The sequence below is a fragment of the Salmo salar genome, chromosome 02, assembly GCF_965601325.2.
Source record: "Salmo salar chromosome 02, fSalSal1, whole genome shotgun sequence".
Classification (NCBI taxonomy): domain Eukaryota; kingdom Metazoa; phylum Chordata; class Actinopteri; order Salmoniformes; family Salmonidae; genus Salmo; species Salmo salar.
The window spans coordinates 86,894,914-86,921,412 of record NC_138292.1 but is presented as its reverse complement, the minus strand read 5'-3'; the positions used below and the strand labels follow the sequence as shown (position 1 = coordinate 86,921,412).

General features: G+C 40.0%; 2 protein-coding genes across 2 annotated transcripts; both read left to right on the top strand.

Moving 5' to 3' along the window:
• Positions 1 to 1,638: 1,638 nt before the first annotated feature.
• On the top strand, positions 1,639 to 10,712 carry LOC145850243 (uncharacterized). The gene is made up of 2 exons (XM_082967982.1): positions 1,639 to 2,125; positions 9,047 to 10,712. The coding sequence occupies exons 1-2, from the start codon at positions 1,894 to 1,896 to the stop codon at positions 9,979 to 9,981; spliced, it is 1,167 nt and encodes a 388-aa protein (XP_082824108.1). The 5' UTR covers positions 1,639 to 1,893; the 3' UTR covers positions 9,982 to 10,712.
• Positions 10,713 to 18,197: 7,485 nt separating this feature from the next.
• LOC106594001 (uncharacterized) lies at positions 18,198 to 25,601 on the top strand. Its single transcript, XM_014185379.3, has 2 exons — positions 18,198 to 18,947; positions 23,072 to 25,601. Exons 1-2 carry the CDS (start codon positions 18,440 to 18,442, stop codon positions 24,115 to 24,117), a joined length of 1,554 nt encoding a protein of 517 aa, XP_014040854.2. The 5' UTR covers positions 18,198 to 18,439; the 3' UTR covers positions 24,118 to 25,601.
• The last annotated feature ends 898 nt before the right edge of the window (positions 25,602 to 26,499 follow it).

Here is a 26,499-nt window from a genome sequence, read left to right as displayed (position 1 = left end):
TCTCTGACCCTCTCTATCTGACCCTCTCTCCCATCTCTCTTTCACCCTCTCTCTCCCTCTACCTTTCTCTCCCTTTGACCCTCTTTCTCCCTCTCTCTCTGACCCTCTCTCTCCCTCTCTCTTTGACCCTCTCTCTCCCTCTCTCTCTGACCCTCTCTCTCCCTCTCTCTTTGACCCTCTCTCTCTCTCTCTCTCTCTCTCTCTCTTTGACCCACTCTATCCTCTCTCTCTGACCCTCTCTCTCCCTCTACTTTCCTCTCCCTTTGACCCTCTCTCTCCCTGTCTCTTTGACCCCCCCTCTCTCTCTCTCTGACCCTCTCTATCCCCCTCTCTCTTTGACCCTCTCTCCCCCTCTCTCTTTGACCCTCTCTCTCTGACCCTCTACCTTCCTCTCCCTTTGACCCTCTCCCTCCCTCTCTCTCTGACCCCCTCTCTCTCTCTCTCTCTCTTTGACCCACTCTATCCTCTCTCTCTGACCCTCTCCCTCCCTCTCTCTCTGACCCTCTCTCTCCCCCTCTCTCTCTGACCATCTCTCTCCCTCCCTCTCTCTCTGACCCCCTCTCTCTCTCTGACCCTCTCTCTCCCTCTCGCTCTGACCCTCTCTCTCCCTCTCTCTCTGACCCTCTTTCTCCCTCTACCTCCTTTCTCCCTCTCTCTCTCTCTCTCCCTCTACCTCCCTCTCTCTCTGACCCTCTCCCTCCCTCTCTCTCCCTCTACCTCCCTCTCTCTTTGACCCTCTCTATCCAGAGAGAGAGGGTCAAGGAGAGAGGGTCAAAGGGAGAGTGATAGAGCGGGTCAGAGAGAGAGAGGGAGAGAGAGGGTCAAATCCTGCCACAACCTGAAGGACAGCCAGTGAAAAGTGCAATGTAATGTCGATAATATTTCCCATCTTGTTTTGTTTTGTCTTTCATACTATGTAATGTGTCTTCAGTCATGTTGACACTGGTCTACTACCATTGCTTTAATGTGTTGTTATTATTTATATATTTTCTATATGTATACTTTGACAATGTAAGTAATAATGAACTTGCCATGTCAATAAAGTGAATTGAATTGAGAGAGAGGGTCAAAGAGAGAGAGAGAGGGTCAAATAGAGAGGGAGAGAAAAGCTCAAAGACAGAGGGAGAGAGAGACAGAGAGAGGAATATAGGATGATATTTAGCAGATACAGCCTAAATGTTTCAAATGATCAATTTGAACTTGGAGGTTCCTTTCATATAATGTGATATAATATTATTCTTGGAAATAAAATAAAACCAATCATTGAAATTGTTTAAACTTTTTGTTATAAAATAAAACATTCCCTCAACTGCGTTTCCCACTCCAATCAGCAGAGGGCGCTGTGGGTCTTTCAGGCAAGTCTGCCAGAATGTGACGTGTGGTGAACTGGACTCTTCTTTAAACAACAACAGCTTGTCGGTCGTCACTAGTTACCACAGTCACAAAGTCATAATTATGGCTAAACCTCGCTCAATTCTACAACTTCTCTTATTAAAATGTGATTTTTAAACCTAACCTTAACCACATTGCTAACCCTAACCTTAAATTAAGAAAAAAAATAACATGTTTGTTTTCATACATGTTTACGACAGCCAATGTTGACTTTGTGGCTGTGGTAACTAGTGACAACCCAGCTAGACAGCCATGTTATTTTATAGTTAAATGACAGTGGTCAGCCACTTCGGTAGCTTGCTAGCTGAAACATTGCAGCTCTTTAGACGCGTTCGTGTATATTACCCACTGTGTTTTAAACTCACCTCTGTCGTCTAGCTAGTTATCCCATTTAATTTCATATTTACGTTGTTGTTATTAGTCAGCTAACGTAGCTGGCTGGTTAAGTTCACTAGCCTAGCTAGCTAACAGCTAGCTAACTGTTAGCTAACATCCCCGACCATGAGTTCACTAAGCTACTCTCCTCCTGCTAAAGAAGAGGAGATCTGCTGGACGGAGAAAGAGGGTCTGTGGCTGAACGTTGTTGTGAAAGAGGAGAAGGAAGAGGAGGATGTCACAGTAACAAAAGTAGAGGATGAGGATGTTTCAGTGAAGGAAGAGAAAGAGGAGGGAGAGATAACTGTCATATTGGAAGAAGAGGAAGAGGAGGATATTGGACATCTGATTAAGCCCAGTAAGTTACTTACTGTCTTAAAACAGAAGCACAATGCAGTTGTTGAACTAAAGGGCAACGTCACACAGTAACATTTACACTCCCACTATCAAATCAATATTTATTATGCAGCACATTTCAGACATGGAATGCAACAGTGCATTACAGGAAATAAAAACGAATGAAAAAATATATTTACTACACAACAAACAGAGGATAAAAAAAAAGAGTAACAATAAAAACGCAACTACTTTAAAGGAAAAGCAAAGCTAAAAAGGTGTTTTAAGATCTCTTTTAAATATGTTCACAGTTTTGGTCCCCCTCAGGTTCTCTGACTGGCTATTCCAGAGGCTGGGGGTATAGTAACTAAAGGCTGCCTCTCCATGCCTCTTGGTCCCCCTCAGGTTCTCTGACAGGCTATTCCAGAGGCTGGGGGTATAGTAACTAAAGGCTGCCTCTCCATGCCTCTTGGTCCCCCTCAGGTTCTCTGACTGACTATTCCAGAGGCTGGGGGTATAGTAACTAAAGGCTGCCTCTCCATGCCTCTTGGTCCCCCTCAGGTTCTCTGACTGACTATCCCAGAGGCTGGGGGTATAGTAACTAAAGGCTGCCTCTCCATGCCTCTTGGTCCCCCTCAGGTTCTCTGACAGGCTATTCCAGAGGCTGGGGGTATAGTAACTAAAGGCTGCCTCTCCATGCCTCTTGGTCCCCCTCAGGTTCTCTGACTATTCCAGAGGCTGGGGGTATAGTAACTAAAGGCTGCCTCTCCATGCCTCTTGGTCCCCCTCAGGTTCTCTGACTGACTATTCCAGAGGCTGGGGTATAGTAACTAAAGGCTGCCTCTCCATGCCTCTTGGTCCTAGGCTTTGGGATTATAAAAACGCCCATATCTTCTTTTTATAATCAGAGCCAAGTCTTGCTATGTCAACCCTTCTTCTTCTTCATGTGACTTTTCACATGAAGAAGCTGTATTGATGCCTTTCACAGGTCAGTGTGGTTTTGCACATTTTGGTCACTCCCCCCTGAAGGATCCTACACCAGGCCATCCCACCACTTTGGCCCTAAAGGATCCTACACCAGGCCATCCCACTACTTTGGCCCTAAAGGATCCTACACCAGGCCATCCCACTACTTTGGCCCTAAAGGATCCTACACCAGGCCATCCCACTACTTTGGCCCTGAAGGATCCTACACCAGGCCATCCCACTACTTTGGCCCTAAAGGATCCTACACCAGGCCATCCCACTACTTTGGCCCTAAAGGATCCTACACCAGGCCATCTCACTACTTTAGCCCTAAAGGATCCTACACCAGGCCATCCCACTACTTTGACCCTAAAGGATCCTACACCAGGCCATCCCACTACTTTAGCCCTAAAGGATCCTACACCAGGCCATCCCACTACTTTGGCCCTAAAGGATCCTACACCAGGCCATCCCACTACTTTGGCCCTAAAGGATCCTACACCAGGCCAACCCACTACTTTGGCCCTAAAGGATCCTACACCAGGCCATCCCACTACTTTGACCCTAAAGGATCCTACACCAGGCCATCCCACTACTTTGGCCCTAAAGGATCCTACACCAGGCCAACCCACTACTTTGACCCTAAAGGATCCTACACCAGGCCATCCCACTACTTTGGCCCTAAAGGATCCTACACCAGGCCATCCCACTACTTTGACCCTAAAGGATCCTACACCAGGCCATCCCACTACTTTGACCCTAAAGGATCCTACACCAGGCCATCCCACTACTTTGACCCTAAAGGATCCTACACCAGGCCATCCCACTACTTTGGCCCTAAAGGATCCTACACTAGGCCATCCCACTACTTTGGCCCTAAAGGATCCTACACCAGGCCATCTCACTACTTTAGCCCTAAAGGATCCTACACCAGGCCATCCCACTACTTTGGCCCTAAAGGATCCTACACCAGGCCATCCCACTACTTTGACCCTAAAGGATCCTACACCAGGCCAACCCACTACTTTGACCCTAAAGGATCCTACACCAGGCCATCTACCTGGGGGGATGGAACCCCGTCTCTCAAAACAATAAAGAAAGGCTCGGGAAGAGAGAATCTTTCAGCTGTCCTTTTGCATTTATTGATGGGAAGAAGATTGATTTCCAGGACATTAAGTGAATGTCTCAGTCTGACTTGAGAGTACTGACTGACTTAAACGCTGTGTTCTCAGGTATATTGCTACAATCAATTGAAATCGTTGTGGTCCTACTCTTTCTAAGTCAAATGAAAACGCTACCAGTTAGCTAAATTACTCCTGAATAAGTCCCTTGTCATTATTACATTCACACTGTTTTCTATCACCCGGTTCTTAAATGTTGTGAAAACAGGATTCATCATATTGATCACAACTACCTCGGTTTACAGCCTGGTCTCACAGACTAGACGTAACATAATCTCCCTTATTTTCTATGGTGCTTTGATCAGTCTCTACACTTCGACATCCCATGAAAGCAAAATTATTATTTTTTAAACATGATTTGAAGCTTTACATATAAAATTGTTATATGGTTTTTAGTTAAGGTAAGACAGACTGACATGATTAAATAAAAAAGATATAATTATATTTCAATCTGTATGTATCTAGACAAGTCAGTTAAGAACAAATTCTTAATTACAATAAGGGCTGACCAGAAGGCAAAAGGCTTCCTGTGGGGATGGGGGCTGGGATTAAACATAAATGAAATAAAAATATAGGAGTAAACACACATCACGACAAGAGAGACAACACTACATAAAGAGAAATCTAAGATGACATGGTAGCATGACAGCATGGTAGCAACACAACATGACAACAACATGGTAGAAGCACAAAACATGGTACAAACATTATTGGGCACAGACAACAGCACAAAGAGCAAGAAGGTAGAGATAACAATACATCACGCTTAGCAGCCACAACTGTCAGTAAGAGTGTCCATGATTGTGTGTGTGTGTATGTATGTATGTATATATATATATATATATATATATATATATATATATATATATATATATATATATATATGGTTTTTAGGTAAGACAGACTGATATGATACATATACACTAACGGTCAAAAGTTTTAGAACACCTACTCATTCCAGGGTTTTTCTTTATTTTTACAATTTTCTACATTGTAGAATAATAGTGAAGACATCAAAACTATGAAATAACACATGGAATCATGTTGTAACCAAAAAAGTGTTAAAACAAATCTAAATATATTTTATATTTGAGATTCTTCAAACAGCCAGCCTTTGCCTTGATGACAGCATTGCACACTCTTGGCATTCTCTCAGCCAGCTTCATGAGGTAGTCACCTGGAATACATTTCAATTAACAGGTGTGCCGTCTTAAAAGTTCATTTGTGGAATTCCTTTCCTCAATGCGTTTGAGCCAATCAGTTGTGTTGTGACAAGGTAGGGGTGGTATACAGAATATAGCCCTATTTGGTAAAAGACCAAGTCCATATTATGTCAAGAACAGCTCAAATAAGCAAAGAGAAACGACTGTCCACTTTTAGACATGAGGGTCAGTCAATACGGAAAATTTCAAGAACTTTGAAAGTTTTTTCAAGTGCAGTCGCAAAAACCATCAAACGCTATGATGAAACTGGCTCTTATGAGGACCGTCACAGGAATGGAAGACCCAGAGTTACCTCTGCTGCAAAGGATAAGTTCATTAGAGTTACTAGCCTCAGAAATTGCAGCCCAAATAAATGCTTCACAGAGTTCAAGTAACAGACACATCTCAACATCAACTGTTCAGAGGAGACTGCGTGAAATCAGGCCTTCATGGTCGAATTGCTGCAAAGACACCACTACTAAAGGACACCAATAAGAAGAAGAGACTTACTTGGGCCAAGAAACACGAGAAATGGACATTAGACTGGTGGAAATTTGTCCTTTGGTCTGGATTCCAAATTTGACATTTTTGGTTCCAACCGCCGTGTATTTGTGAGATGCGGTGTGGGTGAATGCATGATCTCCGCATGTGTATTTCCCACAGTAAAGCATGAAGGAGGAAGTGTTATGGTGTTGGGGTGCTTTGCTGGTGACACTGTCTGTGATTTATTTAGAATTCAAGGCACACCTAACCAACATGGCTACCTCAGCATTCTGCAGTGATACGCCATCCCATCTGGTTTGGGCTTAGTGGGACTATAATTTGTTTTTCAACAGGACAATGACCCAACACACCTCCAGGCTGTGTAAGGGCAATTTTACCAAGAAGGAGAGTGATGGAGTGCTGCATTAGAAGACCTGGCCTCCACAATCCCCTGACCTCATCCAAACCGAGATGGTTTGGGATGAGTTGGACTGAAAGAGTTGAAGGAAAAGCAGCCAACAAGTGCTCAGCGTATGTGGGAACTCCTTCAAGACTGTTGGAAAAGCATTCCAGGTCAAGCTGGTTGAGAGAATGCCAAGAGTGTGCAAAGCTGTCATCAAGGCAAAGGGTGGCTATTTGAAGAAACTAAAATAAAATATATTTTGATTTGTTTAACACTTTTTTGGTTACTACATGATTTCATACATGTTATTTCATAGTTTTGATGTCTTCACTATTATTCTACAATGTAGAAAATAGTAAAAATAAAGAGAAACCCTTGAATGAGTAGGTGTTGTAAAACTTTTGACTGGTAGTGTGTATTATGTTATATGGTTTTTAGGTAAGACGGACTGATATGATTATTTATATGATATCTAAAAACTATGTGTATGTATATGTATGTGTGTGTGCATGTATGTATGTATGTATGTATGTATGTATGTATGTATGTATGTATGTATGTATATGTATATATGTATGTGTGTATATATATATATATGTGTGTGTGTATATATGTGTATATATATATATATATATATATATATATATATATATATATATATATGTGTGTATATAAACAATCATATCAGTCCGTCTTACCTAAAAACTATATATATATATAAAATGTAAGATGGACTGATATGAATGTGTATGATACATATATATATTATATAGTTTTTAGGTAAGACGGACTGATATGATTGTGTATATGATACTGTATATAGATTTTTCTATTGCGTTATCGACTGTACTTTTGTTTACTCCATGTGTAACTCTGTGTTGTTTTTTGTCGCACTGCTTTGATTTGTCTTGGCCAGGTCGCAGTTGTAAATGAGAACTTGTTCTCAACTGGCCTACCTGGTTAAATAAAGGTGAAATTAAAAAAAATATATATAACATCTTTAAACTCTGACCACTGGTTATTAGTTCTGTTAGGTACTGTTCTATAAACTGTGGCCACCGGTAATTAGTGCTATTAGTTAATGTTCTATAAACTCTGGCCACCGGTTATTAGTTAATGTTCTATAAACTGTGGCCACCAGTTATTAGTTCTATTAGTTAATGTTCTATAAACTGTGGCCACCGGTTATTAGTTCTATTAGTTAATGTTCTATAAACTCTGGCCACCGGTTATTAGTTAATGTTCTATAAACTGTGGCCACCAGTTATTAGTTCTATTAGTTAATGTTCTATAAACTGTGGCCACCGGTTATTAGTTCTATTAGTTAATGTTCTATAAACTGTGGCCACCGGTTATTAGTGCTATTAGTTAATGTTCTATAAACTCTGGCCACCGGTTATTAGTTAATGTTCTATAAACTCTGGCCACCGGTTATTAGTTAATGTTCTATAAACTGTGGCCACTGGTTATTAGTTCTATTAGTTAATGTTCTATAAACTGTGGCCACCGGTTATTAGTTCTATTAGTTAATGTTCTATAAACTGTGGCCACCGGTTATTAGTTCTATTAGTTACTGTTCTATAAACTGTGGCCACCGGTTATTAGTTCTATTAGTTACTGTTCTATAAACTCTGGCCACCGGTTATTAGTTAATGTTCTATAAACTGTGGCCACCAGTTATTAGTTCTATTAGTTAATGTTCTATAAACTCTGACCACCAGTTATTAGTTCTATTAGTTAATGTTCTATAAACTCTGGCCACCGGTTATTAGTTAATGTTCTATAAACTGTGGCCACCGGTTATTAGTTCTATTAGTTAATGTTCTATAAACTCTGGCCACCGGTTATTAGTTAATGTTCTATAAACTGTGGCCACCAGTTATTAGTTCTATTAGTTAATGTTCTATAAACTGTGGCCACCGGTTATTAGTTCTATTAGTTAATGTTCTATAAACTGTGGCCACCGGTTATTAGTTCTATTAGTTAATGTTCTATAAACTGTGGCCACCGGTTATTAGTTAATGTTCTATAAACTGTGGCCACCAGTTATTAGTTCTATTAGTTACTGTTCTATAAACTCTGACCACCAGTTATTAGTTCTATTAGTTAATGTTCTATAAACTGTGACCACTGGTTATTAGTTCTATTAGTTAATGTTCTATAAACTCTGGCCACCGGTTATTAGTTCTATTAGTTACTGTTCTATAAACTCTGACCACCGGTTATTAGTTCTATTAGTTACTGTTCTATAAACTCTGGCCACCGGTTATTAGTTAATGTTCTATAAACTGTGGCCACCGGTTATTAGTTCTATTAGTTAATGTTCTATAAACTGTGACCACTGGTTATTAGTTAATGTTCTACACCCTCAGTAGCTTGACTCTGTTTAGATGTTCTATTCCTTTATCTGTTCTGCGTGTAGTTTTTGTTTGTCCACACTGCTGAATCTGTGTGATTTATCACCATTAGAGGGGGGCGGGGTTACTCGACAAGCCCATCTTTTATCCCCTCCTGCACATACTGTTGTTGTTTTACTGTTAAAAACTCTATTTTTTACAACAGCCACTTTCCTCAGCAACTAGTTCCCCGATCAATATTTTCATTGCCTGTGTATTTTGCAGTTACCTCATAGGAAGACTGTTTTATCATGTGGAGATTTAATTTAAGTCTCTCTGTTTTTAACCAAATATTATGGTTGTCTTTGGCAGGCGAGAGACCAGACTCTCACTCTGACAGTGGAAAGGGTACTTCAGGGAAACAAGACCCAGAGACGCCCAAACCAGCGAGACCACACCACTGCTCCCAGTGTAATAAGAATTTTAAGTGGTTATATAAGCTGAAAAGGCATGAGAAAATACACACAGGAGAGAAGCCTTTCCAATGCTCCCAGTGTGGAAAGAGTTTTACCCAGTTAGGGACCCTGAAAAGGCATGAGAGAATACACACAGGAGAGAAGCCTTTCCAATGCTCCCAGTGTGGAAAGGGCTTTACACGATTAGGGAACCTGAAAAAGCATGAGAGAACACACACAGGAGAGAAGCCTTTCCAATGCTCCCAGTGTGGAAAAGGTTTTACCAAGTTAAGGAACCTGAAGGAGCATGAAAGGACACACACAGGGGAGAACTCTTACCATTGCTCTCTGTGTGGAAAGGATTTCACCAAGTTAGGGAGCCTAAAAGTGCATAAAAGAATACACACAGGAGAGAAACCTTTCCAATGTTCCCAGTGTGGAAAAGGTTTCACACGGTTAGGGCATCTGAAGGAACATAAAAGAATACACACAGGAGAGAGACCTTTCCAATGCTCCCAGTGTGGAAAAGGTTTTACCCTGTTAGGGAACCTGAATATGCATGAGAAAACACACACAGGAGAAAAGCCTTTCCAGTGCTCGCAGTGTGGAAAGAGCTTTACACAGTTAGGGAACCTGAAGGAGCATGAAAAGACACATACAGGGGAGACATCTTACCATTGCTCTCTGTGTGGAAAGGATTTTACACGGTTAGGGAACCTGAAAAGGCATGAGAGAATACACACACTCTTTCCAATGCGCCCAGTGAGGAACAGGAGTTGGAACCGGTTCAGGGAACAGAACCTGAAACCGGAAAAGAGCAAAACATTTGAGGAACAGAAACAGAACCGATAACGAAAGTGATCTCCACTGTTCAAGAACAGAACCGTTATTTTGAAAGCTTGGGAACCGGTTAATGTTATTTTAAAGTAATTGCCTAGTGGAAATCTAACTTTTCAAAGTTCATATTCTGTTAAAGTCATACCCAAATAATGTCTACTCGTATTTTATACACCTGTGAGCAAAGATCTACTATTGTAAAGTGGTTGTTCCACTGGATATCATAAGGTGAATGCACCAATTTCTAAGTCGCTCTGGATAAGAGCGTCTGCTAAATGACGTAAATGTAATGTAAATGCAAAGGGTGTAGCTGAAATAGCAAAATCCACTCATTTGAAGTGGTGTCCACATACTGTTGACCATGTGGTGTACTTCATCAATGTTCCCATCAGTATTATTCCACCATGGCAGAGAAAACACATGTGCTGATTGTAAAACACATTTGATTAATGCAAACATTTTTTTCTGAATATAAGTAAAATGTGGAACGCCATTAGTGATCATTCATTATATACATACATCAATGTATTGTTAGATGTAGGAGCAGTATAGAGCTAGTCAGTTCATTATATACATCTATGTATTGTTACACCATGTAGGAGTAGTATAGAGCTAGTTGTTTATTTTGATGATATCTGTTTGTTTGAATGACTGAATAAGAAATTGCCTTAAATGCAGATCTGTGGTAGATGTTACATTTTTTTAAATTTTATTCTCACTCATTAAAATCTTCACTAATCAATCAACACTTGCTTCTCTTTGTACGTCTCAATACATTATTGTTAGCTATTTAGTTAAATTAAATTTAAAAACCTTTGTCTGGAAATTAAATGTATTTTCCATCAACTTCCAGGTCAGTAGCTTCAGCCCCACATCACACACACACAATTCTTATTTACTTTGAGCTACTTTTTGATTGGTTCTCATATGCACGCTATTTGCATGCGTAACGCCACACACTTCCTCATCAATTTGCTACGCCCCCCCCAGACGCCTTGTTATATAAATACATAAATACACAAAAGAGGTGGCAAACAAGTCAGGCTGCTCAGCTGATTGGTTAACATACTGTCAATTTAGAAATGCTGTGAGTGAACTTAACAAAAAGAACAATAAATTATATTACCAAACCAAGATAAATTCCAAACAATAAAAAAACACTTTGGAGTACCTTAAATGGTATCATGGGCAGAAAACACAATTATTCTCCATCGTTCATTGAAGTTGATGGGTCATTTATAACAAAACTTTGTGATATTGCCAATCATTTCAATGGCTATTTCACTTCAAAAGTGGAAAAACTCACAAGTGAAATGACAACATTGAACAGTGAACCATAATATTTTTTTGTATAAAAGATCAAATAATGAAAGAGAAGGATTGCTGTTTTAAATTTGGTCAAGTCTGTGTGGGAGACGTGGAAAACTATTGTTAACCACCAATAATGATGAGCCACCAGGTATAGACAACCTGGATGGGAAACTATGGAGAATGGTAGCAGACTGTATTACCAGCAGGTATGGACAACCTGGATGGGAAACTATGGAGAATGGTAGCAGACTGTATTACCACCAGGTATAGACAACCTTGATGGGAAACTATGGAGAATGGTAGCAGACTGTATTACCAGCAGGTATGGACAACCTGGATGGGAAACTATGGAGAATGGTAGCAGACTGTATTACCACCAGGTATAGACAACCTGGATGGGAAACTATGGAGAATGGTAGCAGACTGTATTACCACCAGGTAAAGACAACCTGGATGGGAAACTATGGAGAATGGTAGCAGACTGTATTACCACCAGGTATAGATAACCTTGATGGGAAACTATGGAGAATGGTAGCAGACTGTATTACCACCAGGTATAGACAACCTTGATGGGAAACTATGGAGAATGGTAGCAGACTGTATTACCACCAGGTATAGACAACTTGGATGGGAAACTATGGAGAATGGTAGCAGACTGTATTACCACCAGGTATAGACAACCTGGATGGGAAACTATGGAGAATGGTAGCAGACTGTATTACCACCAGGTATAGACAACCTGGATGGGAAACTATGGAGAATGGTAGCAGACTGTATTACCACCAGGTATAGACAACCTTGATGGGAAACTATGGAGAATGGTAGCAGATTGTATTACCACCAGGTATAGACAACTGGGAAACTATGGAGAATGGTAGCAGACTGTATTACCACCAGGTATAGACAACTTGGATGGGAAACTATGGAGAATGGTAGCAGACTGTATTGTCACCCCTATTTGCTACATCTTTAACCAAAGCCTAAAGGAGTGTGTCCACACAGGGCGTGGAAGAAAGCAAAAGTCATTCCACTTCCTAAAAATAGGCCCTAACAGTTGTTCAATCAGTTTGCTGCCTGTTCTTAGTAAACTGATTGAGAGAATTTTTGTTTGACCAAATGCAATGCTATTTTTCAGAGAACAAGTTATCTACTGACTTTCAGCATGCATATAGAGAAGGGCACTCAACTTGTACTGCACTGACTCAGATGACTGATGACTGGTTAAAAGAAATGGATAATAAGATGATAGTTTATGTGCAGCCCTTTGATGTTATTGATCATAAATTGTTATTGAAGAAATTCACTTGCTATGGCGATACATCACATGCCACCACATGGTTGCAGAGAGTTATTTGTCCAATAGAACCCAGAGAATGTTCTTCAATGGAAACGTCTTTAACATCAGATATGTACAGTGCGGTATCCCTCAGGGCAGTTCCCTTGGGCCGTTACACTTCTCTATTTTTTTAAATAAATGATGACACCACAAAGCTAGAATGACTATTTATGATTCCATGCTCTATATGGCAGCACCCAAAGTCTGTGACCTCACTGACATTCTAAATAAGGAGTTACAGTCAGTATCAGAATGGGTAATAAACTGGTCTTAAATGCATCTAAAACTACTGTAAAAGCTGATGTATTTGGTTCAAAACATATTCTTAAGACCTAAACCTCAACTGGAGTTGTGTATAAAGGTTGTGAGCATTGAGCAAGTTGAGGAAGCTAAACTCCTAGGTATAACATTGGACACTCAATTACCATGGTCAAGTCATATTGACTGAGTTGTTGTGAAGATGGGGAGGGGTATATCTGTTATAAAAAAGATGTTCTGCATTTTTGACACAAATGAACTGTACCAGTTGTTCGGGCTCTGGTCTTGTCCTGTCTTGATTACTCTCCGGTAATATGGTCAGGTGATATGGTAATATGGTCAGGTTATATGGTAATATGGTCAGGTGATATAGTAATATGGTCAGGAGATATGGTGGGGTGATATGGTAATATGGTCAGGTGATATGGTAATATGGTCAGGTAATATGGTAATATGGTCAGGTGATATGGTAATATGGTCAGGTAATATGGTCAGGTGATATGGTAATATGGTCAGGTGATATGGTAATATGGTCAGGTGATATGGTCAGGTAATATGGACAGGTCATATGGTAATATGGTCAGGTAATATGGTCAGGTGATATGGTAATATGGTCAGGTGATATGGTCAGGTGATATGGTAATATGGTCCTGTAATATGGTCAGGTGATATGGTAATATGGTCAGGAGATATGGTAATATGGTCAGGTAATATGGTCAGGTGATATGGTAATATGGTCAGGTGATATGTTCAGGTAATATGGTCAGGTGATATGGTAATATGGTCAGGTAATATGGTAATATGGTCAGGTGATATGGTAATATGGTCAGGTGATATGGTAATATGGTCATGTAATATGGTCAGGTGATATGGTAATATGGTCAGGTGATATGGTAATATGGTCAGGTAATATGGTAATATGGTCAGGGGATATGGTAATATGGTCAAGTGATATGGTAATATGGTCATTTAATATGGTCAGGTGATATGGTAATATGGTCAGGTGATATGTTAATATGGGCAAATGAAGCAAAGAAAGATCCAGCAAAGCTGCAGCTGGCTCAAAACAGAGCAGCGCCTTGCCCTTAACTGCACATACAGAACAAACAACATGCATGCCAGTCTTTCCTGGTTGAAGATTGACGAGAGAATAACTACATCAATTCTTCTTTTTTGTGAGAAATATTGTGTGGAAATATACAAATTGTCTGTATAATCAACTTACATATAGCTCTGACAACATACTTACCCCACCAGACTTGCCTCTGTTATACCCCTGAAAGGTGGAAATATACAAATAAATCCCACAGAGAATGTTTCACAAATGCACAAAATATCTTCTCTCAAGTTACATAGCTGTTACAATTGTTCAATAAACCAGTATTGTCTCATTATACATTACAATGGCTCAATTAATACATGTTTATTGTCCCTCTTTTTAATGTATAACCATCCTAATAACAAAGACAACATGTATAACCTTGTTTTCATTTTTAGATTACAACAACATTCAGTTTTCCATTGCTCCCATTCACCCACACACACAGGAGCTGAGCATACGGTCTCTGTCGGGCACGAAGTCGGTGAGCAGCCTTTTAGCAAGGTAGCTAGCAAAACGGCTAATGGCTCATTTCCAAGTTGTCTAAACATACAAATAACACATTTTACATTGTTTTAAACATGTTTGCTACTGACTAAATAACACACAGTAACATCTGTAACATTCTGACATGAACAAATACATTTGAAATCGCGTTCATACCTAAAAGGAAGATATATGGAAATAAATGACAAGGAGATATAGCTACGGCTTCAAGTCACTAATGAATGAGCTGGGAAGCCCCGAGCGCCCCGATAGGAATTCTTAGGTATAATCAATCAAAACTCAGATCAGACATCAATAGAGCATACAGATCGTATTATCAACATTTAGATCAATTAAAAGCATATTTACTTATTGGTACACATTTTGATTCTGTATTATTATTTAGTTAGAATTAAAAGTGCCTTAATAATATCACACATGAGAAATGTCTGATTCCATTCTCTGATTCTGATTCCATTGTTTATGGGAAACAAAACTAGGGGAGGAGGGGGGGCACAAATACAAATTCTATCTGGGGAATCCATGCCACCCCTAGAGGCGGCCCCAGACTCAGACTAGTTAACAAAGAACATAGGTTGAAAAGGAGTTTGATTGATACTGTCTGGTGTGTAAAGGTGAAGAAAAACAACATTTGATTGAATGTAGTTTTAATGAAATCACATGTAAATAACATTGATTCAACCACTGTGTGCCCAGTGGGAAGAGTCAACTCTGTATTTTTGAGGTTCGCTGCATGACTGTCTGTTTATGTCACAAGAGAGCTCTTCTGGCACCTTTTGGGTGTAGTGAGTTGCAATACAGTTACTGAGGTGAAGGATTAAACTGAAGCCTTAGTGGAAGGAAACTCTGTCACGGTTACTGAGGTGAAATATTAAGTTGTAGCCTTAGTGGAAGGAAACTCCATCACGGTTACTGATTTATTCCAACCAATCAGGGCTCGGGGACACACTCCGGGCGTTAGAGGGTGTTTTGCAGTCTAGAGAAAATAACTGTTTGATGCTGATGGACCATTCACATGCTGTTTCCTTACTACATTACATTTACATTTTAGTCATTTAGCAGATGCTCTTATCCAGAGCGACTTACAGTAGTGAATGCATACATTTCATACATTTTTTCCCCATACTGGTCCCACGTGGGAATCGAACCCACAACCCTGGTGTTGCAAACACCATGCTCTACCAACTGAGCCACGCTAAAGTGTTGTGCGTCCCTAGGAATACCACACACCAATATTAAACCCTTCAATGGAAGCAGCTGTGTCCGCATGTGTGTGTGTTGGTGACCAAATTACAGTAATGGGCCTCAACATGTTGTTCTAACCAGACAACATTGTAGTGAGCATAAGTTAATTGCGGGTGAGGGCTCAGAAGCCAACCACTCAGACCAGCTCCAACAGTTTTTTTTATGGTCCTTCGTATCGCTGGATTCTGACCTGCTACATTTGAGATGTTTAGGTACCCTGAAGAGGAGTTAGTTGATCTCACCACGAGCCACTGGTCACCAACCACCTCAGCCCACACCGCCCCACGAAGCCGTCATGCACCTGAGGAAGATGAGCTGCAAGGCCTTACAACCCGATCTCATCTAAGAGACTACTACACTCCCTGCTCCAGGCCTCCTCAGAGGTCATGGAGCGACCACACCCTCTCCAGTTGGAAGCTACAGAGGGACTACGAGGCTCTATGAGAGGAAAGAGGTCAGGAGGTCATACCCGGCCTGAGTCACCGCCGCGGGAGCACCGTTACCGCCGCTATTCTCCTGACCGCCACTGCGCTAGGACCTCCCGGCTACCGGCTAGAGCCTTCATCATCGCATTACATCGTGTTGACGTTACTCCCCGAGTCAGCCCAGCCACTCCCATAATTGTCTCCACTCTACAAGAAGTATGGAACCACCAAGACTCTTCCTAGAGCTGGCCGCCTGGCCAAACTGAGCAATTGGGTGGAAAGGGCCTTGGTCAGGGAGGTGACCAAGAACCCAATGGTCACTCTGACAGAGCTCCAGAGTTTGTTTATGGAGATGGGAGAACCTTCCAGAAGGACAACCATCTCTGCAGCACTCCACTAATCTTTATCGTAGAGTGGCCAGTCTTCAGTAAAAGGCACAGTAAAAGGCACATGACTGCCCACTTCGAGTTTGCCTAAGGTTGAAGAGGCGCTCCAAAAAGCTACTAAATGATTGAGGTACCTGAGTAGTCCAAAAAATAGTCACCCAACGATGGTTAGGTAGTCAGTACAAAATGTTTTGAATACCATGGCTGAGAGTATAAATCTGGTCCTGCTGTTGAGGTTGTAGGAGGAATATTGAATTCAGAACAAAAGCCTTGTCCTCCGACAAAGTAGGCAGCCTTTCCCTGATGTCGTGCTTTCTTGTTCGTTGGCCACAAATTGTTCCTCTTCTCTATGTCCTCCGGGCTGAGATGCTCAGCGAAACGCAGACCATGGCTCTGAAGGAATGCGTTTTTTTCCCTAGCAGCTTTCCAGACAGCATCCCTGTAGAATCTGGCGTTTTGCTGTTCCTTCTTGCCGAGGCAATGCACAATGTCAATGGTATCAGCAACTTTGTTTTTCTCTGCAGGCATAACTTATTGGCAGATGCGGATAGCCTCAAGCCTCACATCCTCATTCTCCACCTCGTGCACACCATAGAGTCTTAGCATCCATCTTCTTGTGTATTGTTCCAGATCAGTGAGATGTCTATGGTTCCACCTTTTCCACACTTTTTTCAACTTTATGCACTTTCATTTTCACATCCTTGATTATACTACATGCAAACTCCAGTCTTTTTCCAGCCTTCGATTACCATGGTGTTTACGCCTACCATTTTCTCAATGGCGTTGATGAGTAATGAGAGGGTAGCCACGAAGTGCATGTTGTTTTCTTGGAAACTGGAAGTTTGCACGGAGTAACCGCTAAAGAGGGGAACTCATAATCTTCAACAGCTGTCGAAAGTGTGAGATTTTCCATATAGGGCAAGCATAGCGAAAGCAGTTGTCTTTAACAAGCACGTTCATCTCTTGTTGCTTAGCAACAGAACGGCTAGTATATTCCTTTCTCTTTCTGTGAAGACTTCGCATGGACAAGCCAAAATAAATTATCCAGTTATCATTCCAATCACAGGGAAGTTCTTCATATCCTGAACAAATAAAACCAATGATAGGAATGACTGGAAACTACTTTTATTTTTTTTTAATTATGGTGAGCAGCCATCTTGGCCCTCCCAGCTATAAACAGCGTCTCTGCGAGCATATGAACTCGGTAGCACAGACTAGATCCATATTTTTGTGTATTTTTTTTTTTTTTTTTTCACCTTTATTTAACCAGGTGAAGTAGAGAAATACTGCATTGTGGGACGATATCCGGAAATAAGTTAATAAATATGTAATAAAGCAAAAATAACTCTTTGTACTTATAGGTAACCAGATCGTGACTAAAATGAATTTACTAAATCTTTAACCACACTGTGTTGTTACATTGAGTTTTGCTTCCTACTCTTTATGGCAGCCCCCGATCTCTCTGATTCAGAGGGGTTGTGTTAAATGCGGAAAACATATTTCAGTTGAATGCATTCAGTTGTACAACTGACTCGGTGTCGCCCTTTCCCTTTAACCTTTTGTCTGAAAATAAAATATACATTTTACACAGTTGCGTTACCCACTCCAGTCAGCAGATGGCGGTCTGGGAATTTAAGGCAATGCTGTTGGTGTGACGTATAATGTAGTGGACGGAACGCTTCTTTCAACAGCAACAACAGTTAGTCAGCCACCTCGGTAGCTTGCTAGACAACATAGCCGAACTAATAAAGCTCTTTAGACGCTTTAGTGTATATTACCCACTGTGTTTTAAGCCCACTTCTGTCGTCTAGTTAGTAATACCATTTACTGTCACATTTACGTTGTTATTGGTCAGCTAGCTGGCTGGTTAAGTTAGCATTAGCCTAGCGAGCTAACATCTCCGACAATGAGTTCACTAAGCTACTCTCCTCCTGCTAAAGAAGGGGAGGCCTGCTGGACGGAGAAAGAAGCTCTGGTGAAAGAAGATGAGGAAGAGGAGGCAGTTACAATACAAAAACAAGTAGAGGGTGAAGCTGTTACCGTGAAAGAAGAAGAGAAAGACGTTACAGTGAAAGATGAGAAAGTCGCGTTCAGGGTGAAAGAGGAGGAGGAAGAGGAGGCTGTTACAATACAAAAACAAGTAGAGGTTGAGGCCGTTACAGTGAAAGAAGAGGAAGACGCGTTCAGAGTGAAAGAGGAGGAGGATTTTACTGTAAAAGAAGAGGAGGAAGAGAAAGAGGATTCCGTTTTTGGAGTGGAGGAGATGGCTGTCACATTGAAAAAGGAGGAGGAAGAAGAGGAGGAAACTGGATATCTGAGCCCGGTTTCCCAAAGGCAACTTAAGGCGTCCAATGGTTCTAACGTTGAACTTAGCCGTGAAATTGTTTTGAGAAACCGTTCCCTGATTAACACTAGTAAGTACTGTCTTAAATACAGAGGCACAAACTCTGCAGTTGTTGAACTGATGTGTGGTGTTAAAGGGATGCAATGCTACATCCATATTTGTACTTTTAAATTATTTATTTATAGCCATTGATCCTTGAAGAACCCCAAATAAGCTTTTTTTACTCCAATGTTTATAAACAATGTAAACCAACACTGTATATCCTCAACATGGTTAAAACTATAATGTTGATATCATGGATGGTCAGTCCTTGCCTCCATAGGTCTGTCTATGAATTTGAGCGACTGTTAAGTCAACACCTTATAACTGTTATGCCAAGATGTCTTAACTTCTTGACGAGGTCTCTAGGTTTTGGATTAAGGTTGCTTCAATCGCTTTTTCTATGAATTTGAGAGAAGTTACATTTCTCCAGCCCCCATCCCTCAGCTGTTTACCAAAACAGTGGCAGAATGACAGCTTTGTTATTGTTTCAACTGCAGATTGATTGATGTGGGGCAACCTAGGATTTAAACAGCAACACAATGTCAGCCCTGAGACTTGTTTTGGGCGTCCACATGTACGTGTTGGTTAGAGACTTACCTTTCCACAGAGGGATCATATTAGTGTGTAGCCCAAACTGTTCAGATGTTTTCGTGAGAAGACTGATTTTCAGTAGAGGTCGGCCGATTATGATTTTTCAACACCGATACCGATTATTGGAGGACCAAAAAAGCCGATACCGATTAATCAGCCGGTATTTATTTATTTATTTGTAATAATGACAATTACAACAATACTGAATGAACACTTATTTTAACTTAATATAATACATCAAAAAAATCTATTTAGCCTCAAATAAATAATGAAACATGTTCAATTTGATTTAAATAATGCAAAAACAAAGTGTTGGAGAAGAAAGTAAAAGTGCAATATGTGCCATGTAAAAAAGCTAATGTTTAAGTTCCTTGCTCAGAACATGAGAACATATGAAAGCTAGTGGTTCCTTTTAACATGAGTCTTCAATATTCCCAGGTAAGAAGTTTTAGGTTGTAGTTATTATAGGAATTATAGGACTATTTCTCTCTATACGATTTGTATTTCATATACCTTTGACTATTGGATGTTCTTATAGGCACTTTAGTATTGCCAGTATAACAGTATAGCTTCCGTCCCTCTCCTCGCTCCTACCTGGGCTCGAACCAGGAACACATTGACAACAGCCACCCTCGAAGCAGCGTTACCCACGTAGAGGAAGGGAAAAAACTACTCCAAGTCTCAGAGCGAGTGACGTTTGAAACGCTATTAGCGCGCACCCAGCTAACTAGCTAGCCATTTCACATCGGTTACACCAGCCTAATCTTGGGAGTTGACAGGCTTGAAGTCATAAACAGCCAATTGCATTCGAAGGGCTGCTGGCAAAACGCACGAAAATACTATTTTGAATGAACGCTTACGAGCCTGCTGGTGCCTACCATCGCTCAGTCAGACTGCTCTATCAAATCATAGACTTAATTATAACATAATAACACACAGAAACACGAGCCTTAGGTCATTAATATGGTTGAATCCGGAAACTATCATCTCGAAAACAAAACGTTACATTGCACAACCTTCAGTGTTATGTCATAATTACGTAAAATTCTGACAAATTACCCAAACTGTTGCATATACCCTGACTGCGTGCAATGAACGCAAAATGCCACAATTTCACCTGGTTAATATTGCCTGCTAACCTGGATTTCATTTAGCTAAATATGCAGGTTTAATAATATAGTTAAAAGAAATTCATGTTAGCAGGCAATATTAACTAAATATGCAGGTTTAAAAATATATACTTGTGTATCGATTTTAAGAAAGGCATTGATGTTTATGGTTGGAGCAACGTGTACCTAAGCGATTATATGCAACGCAGGACAGGCTAGATAAACTAGTAATATCATCAACCATGTGTAGTTAACTAGTGATTATGATTGATTGATTGTTTTTTATAAGATAAGTTTAATGCTAGCTAGCGACTTACCTTGGAATTCTTACTGCATTCGCGTAACCTCGTGGAGTGCAATGTAAAGCAGGTGGTTAGAGCATTGGACTAGTTAACCGTAAGGTTGCAAGACTGAATCCCAGAGCTGACAAGGTAAAAATCTGTCTTTTTGCCCCTGAACAAGGCAGTTAACCCACTGTTCCTAGGCCGTCATTGAAAATAAGAATGTGTTCTTAACTGACTTGCCTAGTTAAATAAAGGTCTTAAAAAATCGGCCAAATCGGCGTCCAAAAATACCGATTTCCGATTGTCATGAAAACTTGAAATCGGCCCTAATTAATCGGCCATTCCGATTAATCGGTCGACCTCTAATTTTCAGTATGTCTCATGGTCTGACAAACACCGATGTATCTCTACCACCTTTCACTGCAGCCTAAACAGACACATTTTTATATATATTTATTTAAAAGTCAGTTAAGAACTTTTCTTATTTACAATGACGGCCTACTTGTAAATGGTGGGTTTTGTATTATGCTAATTCCTTTTCAGCTGTAGGCGGTTAACCTGTCTCCTCCCCTTCATCTACACTGATTGGACTGGATTTAGCAAATAACATCAATAAGGATCATATCTTTATCCTGGTCAATCTGTCATGGAAAGAGCAGGTGTTCCTAATGTTTTGTGCACTCAGTGTATAAAGTCTTCTGTCCCTGTAAGTTCACATGTGGAACTGCATGAAATGTGTTTTTGTTTCCAGTCATTTAGAAATGTGATCCCAATGTCCCACATTGTCCTCTTTATTAATAGAAAGACTCATATACAGTATAGTATTAGTTTAAAACTAAAGTCACGTCATAAACATGTACAACAGCCACGGAAAACAACTGCTGTTCACCATCTGGGACCATTCAACAGTTTAGATTTACCAGGTTATTACTAAATAAACTGTTCACCATCTGGGACCATTCAACAGTCTAGATTTACCAGGTTATTACTAAATAAACTGTTCACCATCTGGGACCATTCAACAGTCTAGATTTACCAGGTTATTACTAAATAAACTGTTCACCATCTCGGACCATTCAACAGTCTAGATTTACCAGGTTATTACTAAATAAACTGTTCACCATCTGGGACCATTCAACAGTCTAGATTTACCAGGTTATTACTAAATAAACTGTTCACCATCTGGGACCATTCAACAGTCTAGATTTACCAGGTTATTACTAAATAAACTGTTCACCATCTGGGACCATTCAACAGTCTAGATTTACCAGGTTATTACTAAATAAACTGTTCACCATCTGGGACCATTCAACAGTCTAGATTTACCAGGTTATTACTAAATAAACTGTTCACCATCTGGGACCATTCAACAGTCTAGATTTACCAGGTTATTACTAAATAAACTGTTCACCATCAGGGACCATTCAACAGTCTAGATTTACCAGGTTATTACTAAATAAACTGTTCACCATCTGGGACCATTCAACAGTCTAGATTTACCAGGTTTATACTTCTAAACAAAAACACTTTTTGGGGTTCTCAAAATGCTTACAATTGTTTTGATTATTGCTTGAACAGTCGCTAAGATAATATTCGGTTTTGATAGTTGCAAAATACCTATTTTGGATGCAGCACTTGTTAGCTTGAATGCTAATGCTCATTGACAAACTAGTAGCAAAGCTCGCCAAAGATAATTTTACCAGTTGAAGTGTTTTTTAAGTTTATACGTAAAAAACACTTCAACTGGTAAAATTATCTTTGGCGAGCTTTGCTAGCAGTTGATTTGAGACGATGGCAAAAAATGAATTGCTCCATGCAGATTTACTACATCCTTAACTAATGGTTTCTGTATTAGCAGTTAGAGTTTCTGCAACCATGCGTGCACATCACCCTCCTTCCCTTTAGCAAACACAGAAAGGTGCCTATATTCTAGCCTAGAATCATACATTTTACTACAAAAGTGAAAGAATATGACTTAATATAACTGTTGTTGATCACTGACTGTCATATTAAGACAATTGTCAAATAAGTTTATAAAAGCTTGTAAACATTCATTACAGTCGTAAATTGTTGTACAACATCATGGGCATCACCTTTTAGCTGAAAGATACAGTGGATTTCTGCTGTTGTGGCCTTTAACCATCTGTCTGACTTTGGTGTTCACACAGGAGAGAGACGGGACTATCGTGGATCCTCTGGGGAGCCTCAACAACATCATGAAGCTGAAGAGACAGAGAAGAGTCTCTCCACATCAGAACGTCTCAAAAAACACCGGCAGAGACTCACAGGGAAGAAATCTCACTGCTGCTCTGACTGTGGGAAGAGTTACTCAAGATCAGATTCATTACAACTTCACCTGAGAATACACACTGGAGAGAATTCTCACTGCTGTACTGACTGTGGGAAGAGATTCACCTCTTCAGCAGACCTTAAAAAACATTTTAGAATCCATACAGGAGAGAAACCTTATAGCTGTGATCAATGTGGGAAGAGTTTTACTCGTACAAGTAATCTGAAAGCACACCAGAGAATACACACCGCAGAGAAACCCTATAGCTGTGATCAATGTGGGAAGAGTTTTTCTTCATCTAGCCATTTGACTATACACCAGAGAACACACACAGGAGAGAAACCTCATCACTGCTTTGACTGTGGAAAGAGTTACTCAAGATCAGATTCACTGAAAGTGCACCAGAGAATTCACACTGGAGAGAAACCTTATAGCTGTTATCAATGTGGGAAGAGTTGTAATAACACAAGCAGCCTGAAAACACACCAGAGAATTCACACTGGAGAAAAACCTTATAACTGTGATCTCTGTGGGAAGAGTTTTAATGATACAAGCAGCCTGAAAACACACCAGAGAATTCACACTGGAGAGAAACCTTATTGCTGCTCTGACTGTGGGAAGACCTTTTCAAAATCATCTACATTGCAATCACACCAGAGAATTCACACTGGAGAGAAACCTTATAGCTGCTCTGACTGTGGGAAGACCTTTTCAAAATTATATACATTACAATCACACCAGAGAATACACACAGGAGAGAAACCTTACAGCTGTGATCAATGTGGGAAGAGTTTTGTTACGTCTAGCCATCTGACTATACACCAGAGAACACACACAGGAGAGAAACCTCATAGCTGTGATCATTGTGGGAAGAGATACTCTGGTAAAAGATCTCTGATTAAACATCAGAAAATACATACCTGAAGGAGTTGCTTCATGATATCAATGAAATAATGTCACAATGTAGAATGTTTTAACATTGTAGTAGGAGTATTTTAATGATGTCACAATGTAGAACCCTAAACGTTTGCCCCCTGTTCTATTGATTTCAACATGATATGGATATTAGCCTCAGGGGGAAAATCCAGGCTCTGAAATGGAAGAGTACTATTTATGTGATTTAACAAAAAGTGTCTAACACAAAAAAGTTGCATTTGCGACCCACTTGAATGAAAATGCAACAATTCAAAATGTAGCTAGCTGTTTTCTACAAGTTGTGCTCTAACCAGTGATGTACACATTATTCCCAGATTCTGTGTGGTGTTTGAGCGGGATGTGCAACCTCATCTCTCCCCTCTCTCGCAATTGATTTCAACGTGATATCGATATGAGTGATGACAAATAAGTGTTGCATTTCTCTTCATTCTAGGGACCCCTACATGTAAATGCATCACTCCAAAAGGTAGCTGACTGTTTTCTGCAGATTGTCCTCTAACCAGTGAGGAAAAAGATATCTCCCGTTTCCATTTTTAGTTGCATTAGTTTCAACAGTACAACCTGATTTCCCAACTAATCTATATCCGTGATTTATTGCTACTTGTATAACAAGTGTGTTTGGTGTTTGTGCAGTTTATAAGGTGTTTTAAAAAATACAAGTAATATGATTGTGTCGATAGTACATGTTATGTTTAGTTTTTCAATATATCACAAACGGTTTCTGCATATTGGTTATTGATTTGGACACGTTAAAACTGTTTTGACATTGGGGCTATCCCACCTTGCAAAATGTAATTGAAAAGAAGACTATGCCAACTTCCAATCTACATTCGGTTTAGGTTGAAAGTGAAAGTTGAAAATAGATTTTTTTAGGTCTTGGAAAATAAGTATTTTTTCATGTCTTTGAAAAGACGACTATTTAACAACGTCAGTCGCTTTTGGTTGAACGTTGAATAGACTTATTTTTCAAGTCGTTTCAACGACTCCATTGGATCAACCTAATTTTAACGTACTTGCAGTACAGAAAATTGGTTTAGGAACAATTTTACATCACTCCCAATATTTACACACACAGTATTTCTTTACAACATTCAATTGCTAATTGTCTTTATCAATTATTGCCAAAACATATTACCAAAGGGGTGTACATTTAGTTTTGATATTTCATATTCCATAAATGTAATGTAACATTTAGTAATCATAATTATTTATGCAACTAACTTACAATTTTTGTACAATGTAGTAAATCAAGTTTGTGCCAGGAGTCATTACATCCTGATCTTACTGTTTTAACCAATGGCCTTTCCTTAGAATGCTCATTAGTCTTACATTTTTTTGTTATTCATTCTTTTTTTCCCTCTTATGTTTGTTGTGTAGTAAATATTTCAATTTTCATTTTTTTCCTGTAAAGCACATTGCGTTGAATCCATGTCTGAAATGTTCTATATAAATAAAGCTTGATTTGAACATATTGCAAAACAAATGAACCCAATGACTGACCAATCAACAGACTCTTGCTAAACCAATGAACAAATATTTGCAAAAGCAACACATATCTTGGTGAATCTTACTATGAAAGACAGTATAAGTCCAGTATATCTCCCGCTATGTCAAAATTGTGCATGTTATGTAAGTTTAGTATTACTTTTCAACCACTCCAGTACATTTTGTACAATACGTCAAAGGATTCAACTACTGAAAACTGAAACAAACAAATAAGCAGGTCAAATAAGCAGGTCCGGGACAAGGTAGCTTGTCCGGTGAACAGGTCAGGGTTCCATAGCCGCAGGAAGAACAGTTGAAACTGGATCAGCAGCCAGGAGCCCAGGTGGACTGGGGACAGCCAGGAGATCAGGCCAGATAGGACCATACGTCGGGATTAGGGCTCAGGTCCTCCGAAAGAGAGAGAGAGAGATGGAAGAATTAGAGGGAGCATACTTAAATTCACACAGGACACCAGATAAGACAGGAGAAATGTGTGACCTCTTACCTCTGGCTGTAGAAGTGTTCTTCCTAACCAGTCCCTCAACAGCTCTCAGACTGAGCTCCACCCTCACCGGGTCTTCAGAGGAGAGGAAGGCTGATCAGTCAACAAGTCAGTAATATAAAGAGAGTGTTGATCATCTTAAATGTCCATCTCCCACCCATGGAGAGACCTATATACTGTATCCAGGGCTGGGTAGGTTACTTTCTAAATGTAATCCGTTAGTTACTAGTAACCTATCTAAAAGTGTCATCAGTAAAGTAACTTGGATTCCCCAAACTCAGTAACATAATCTGATTACTTTCTCCTCAAGAGGTTCAAGTTAATACCACAGTCATAAAATCTATAACCTTAACCACACTGCTAACCCTAATGCCTAACTAACC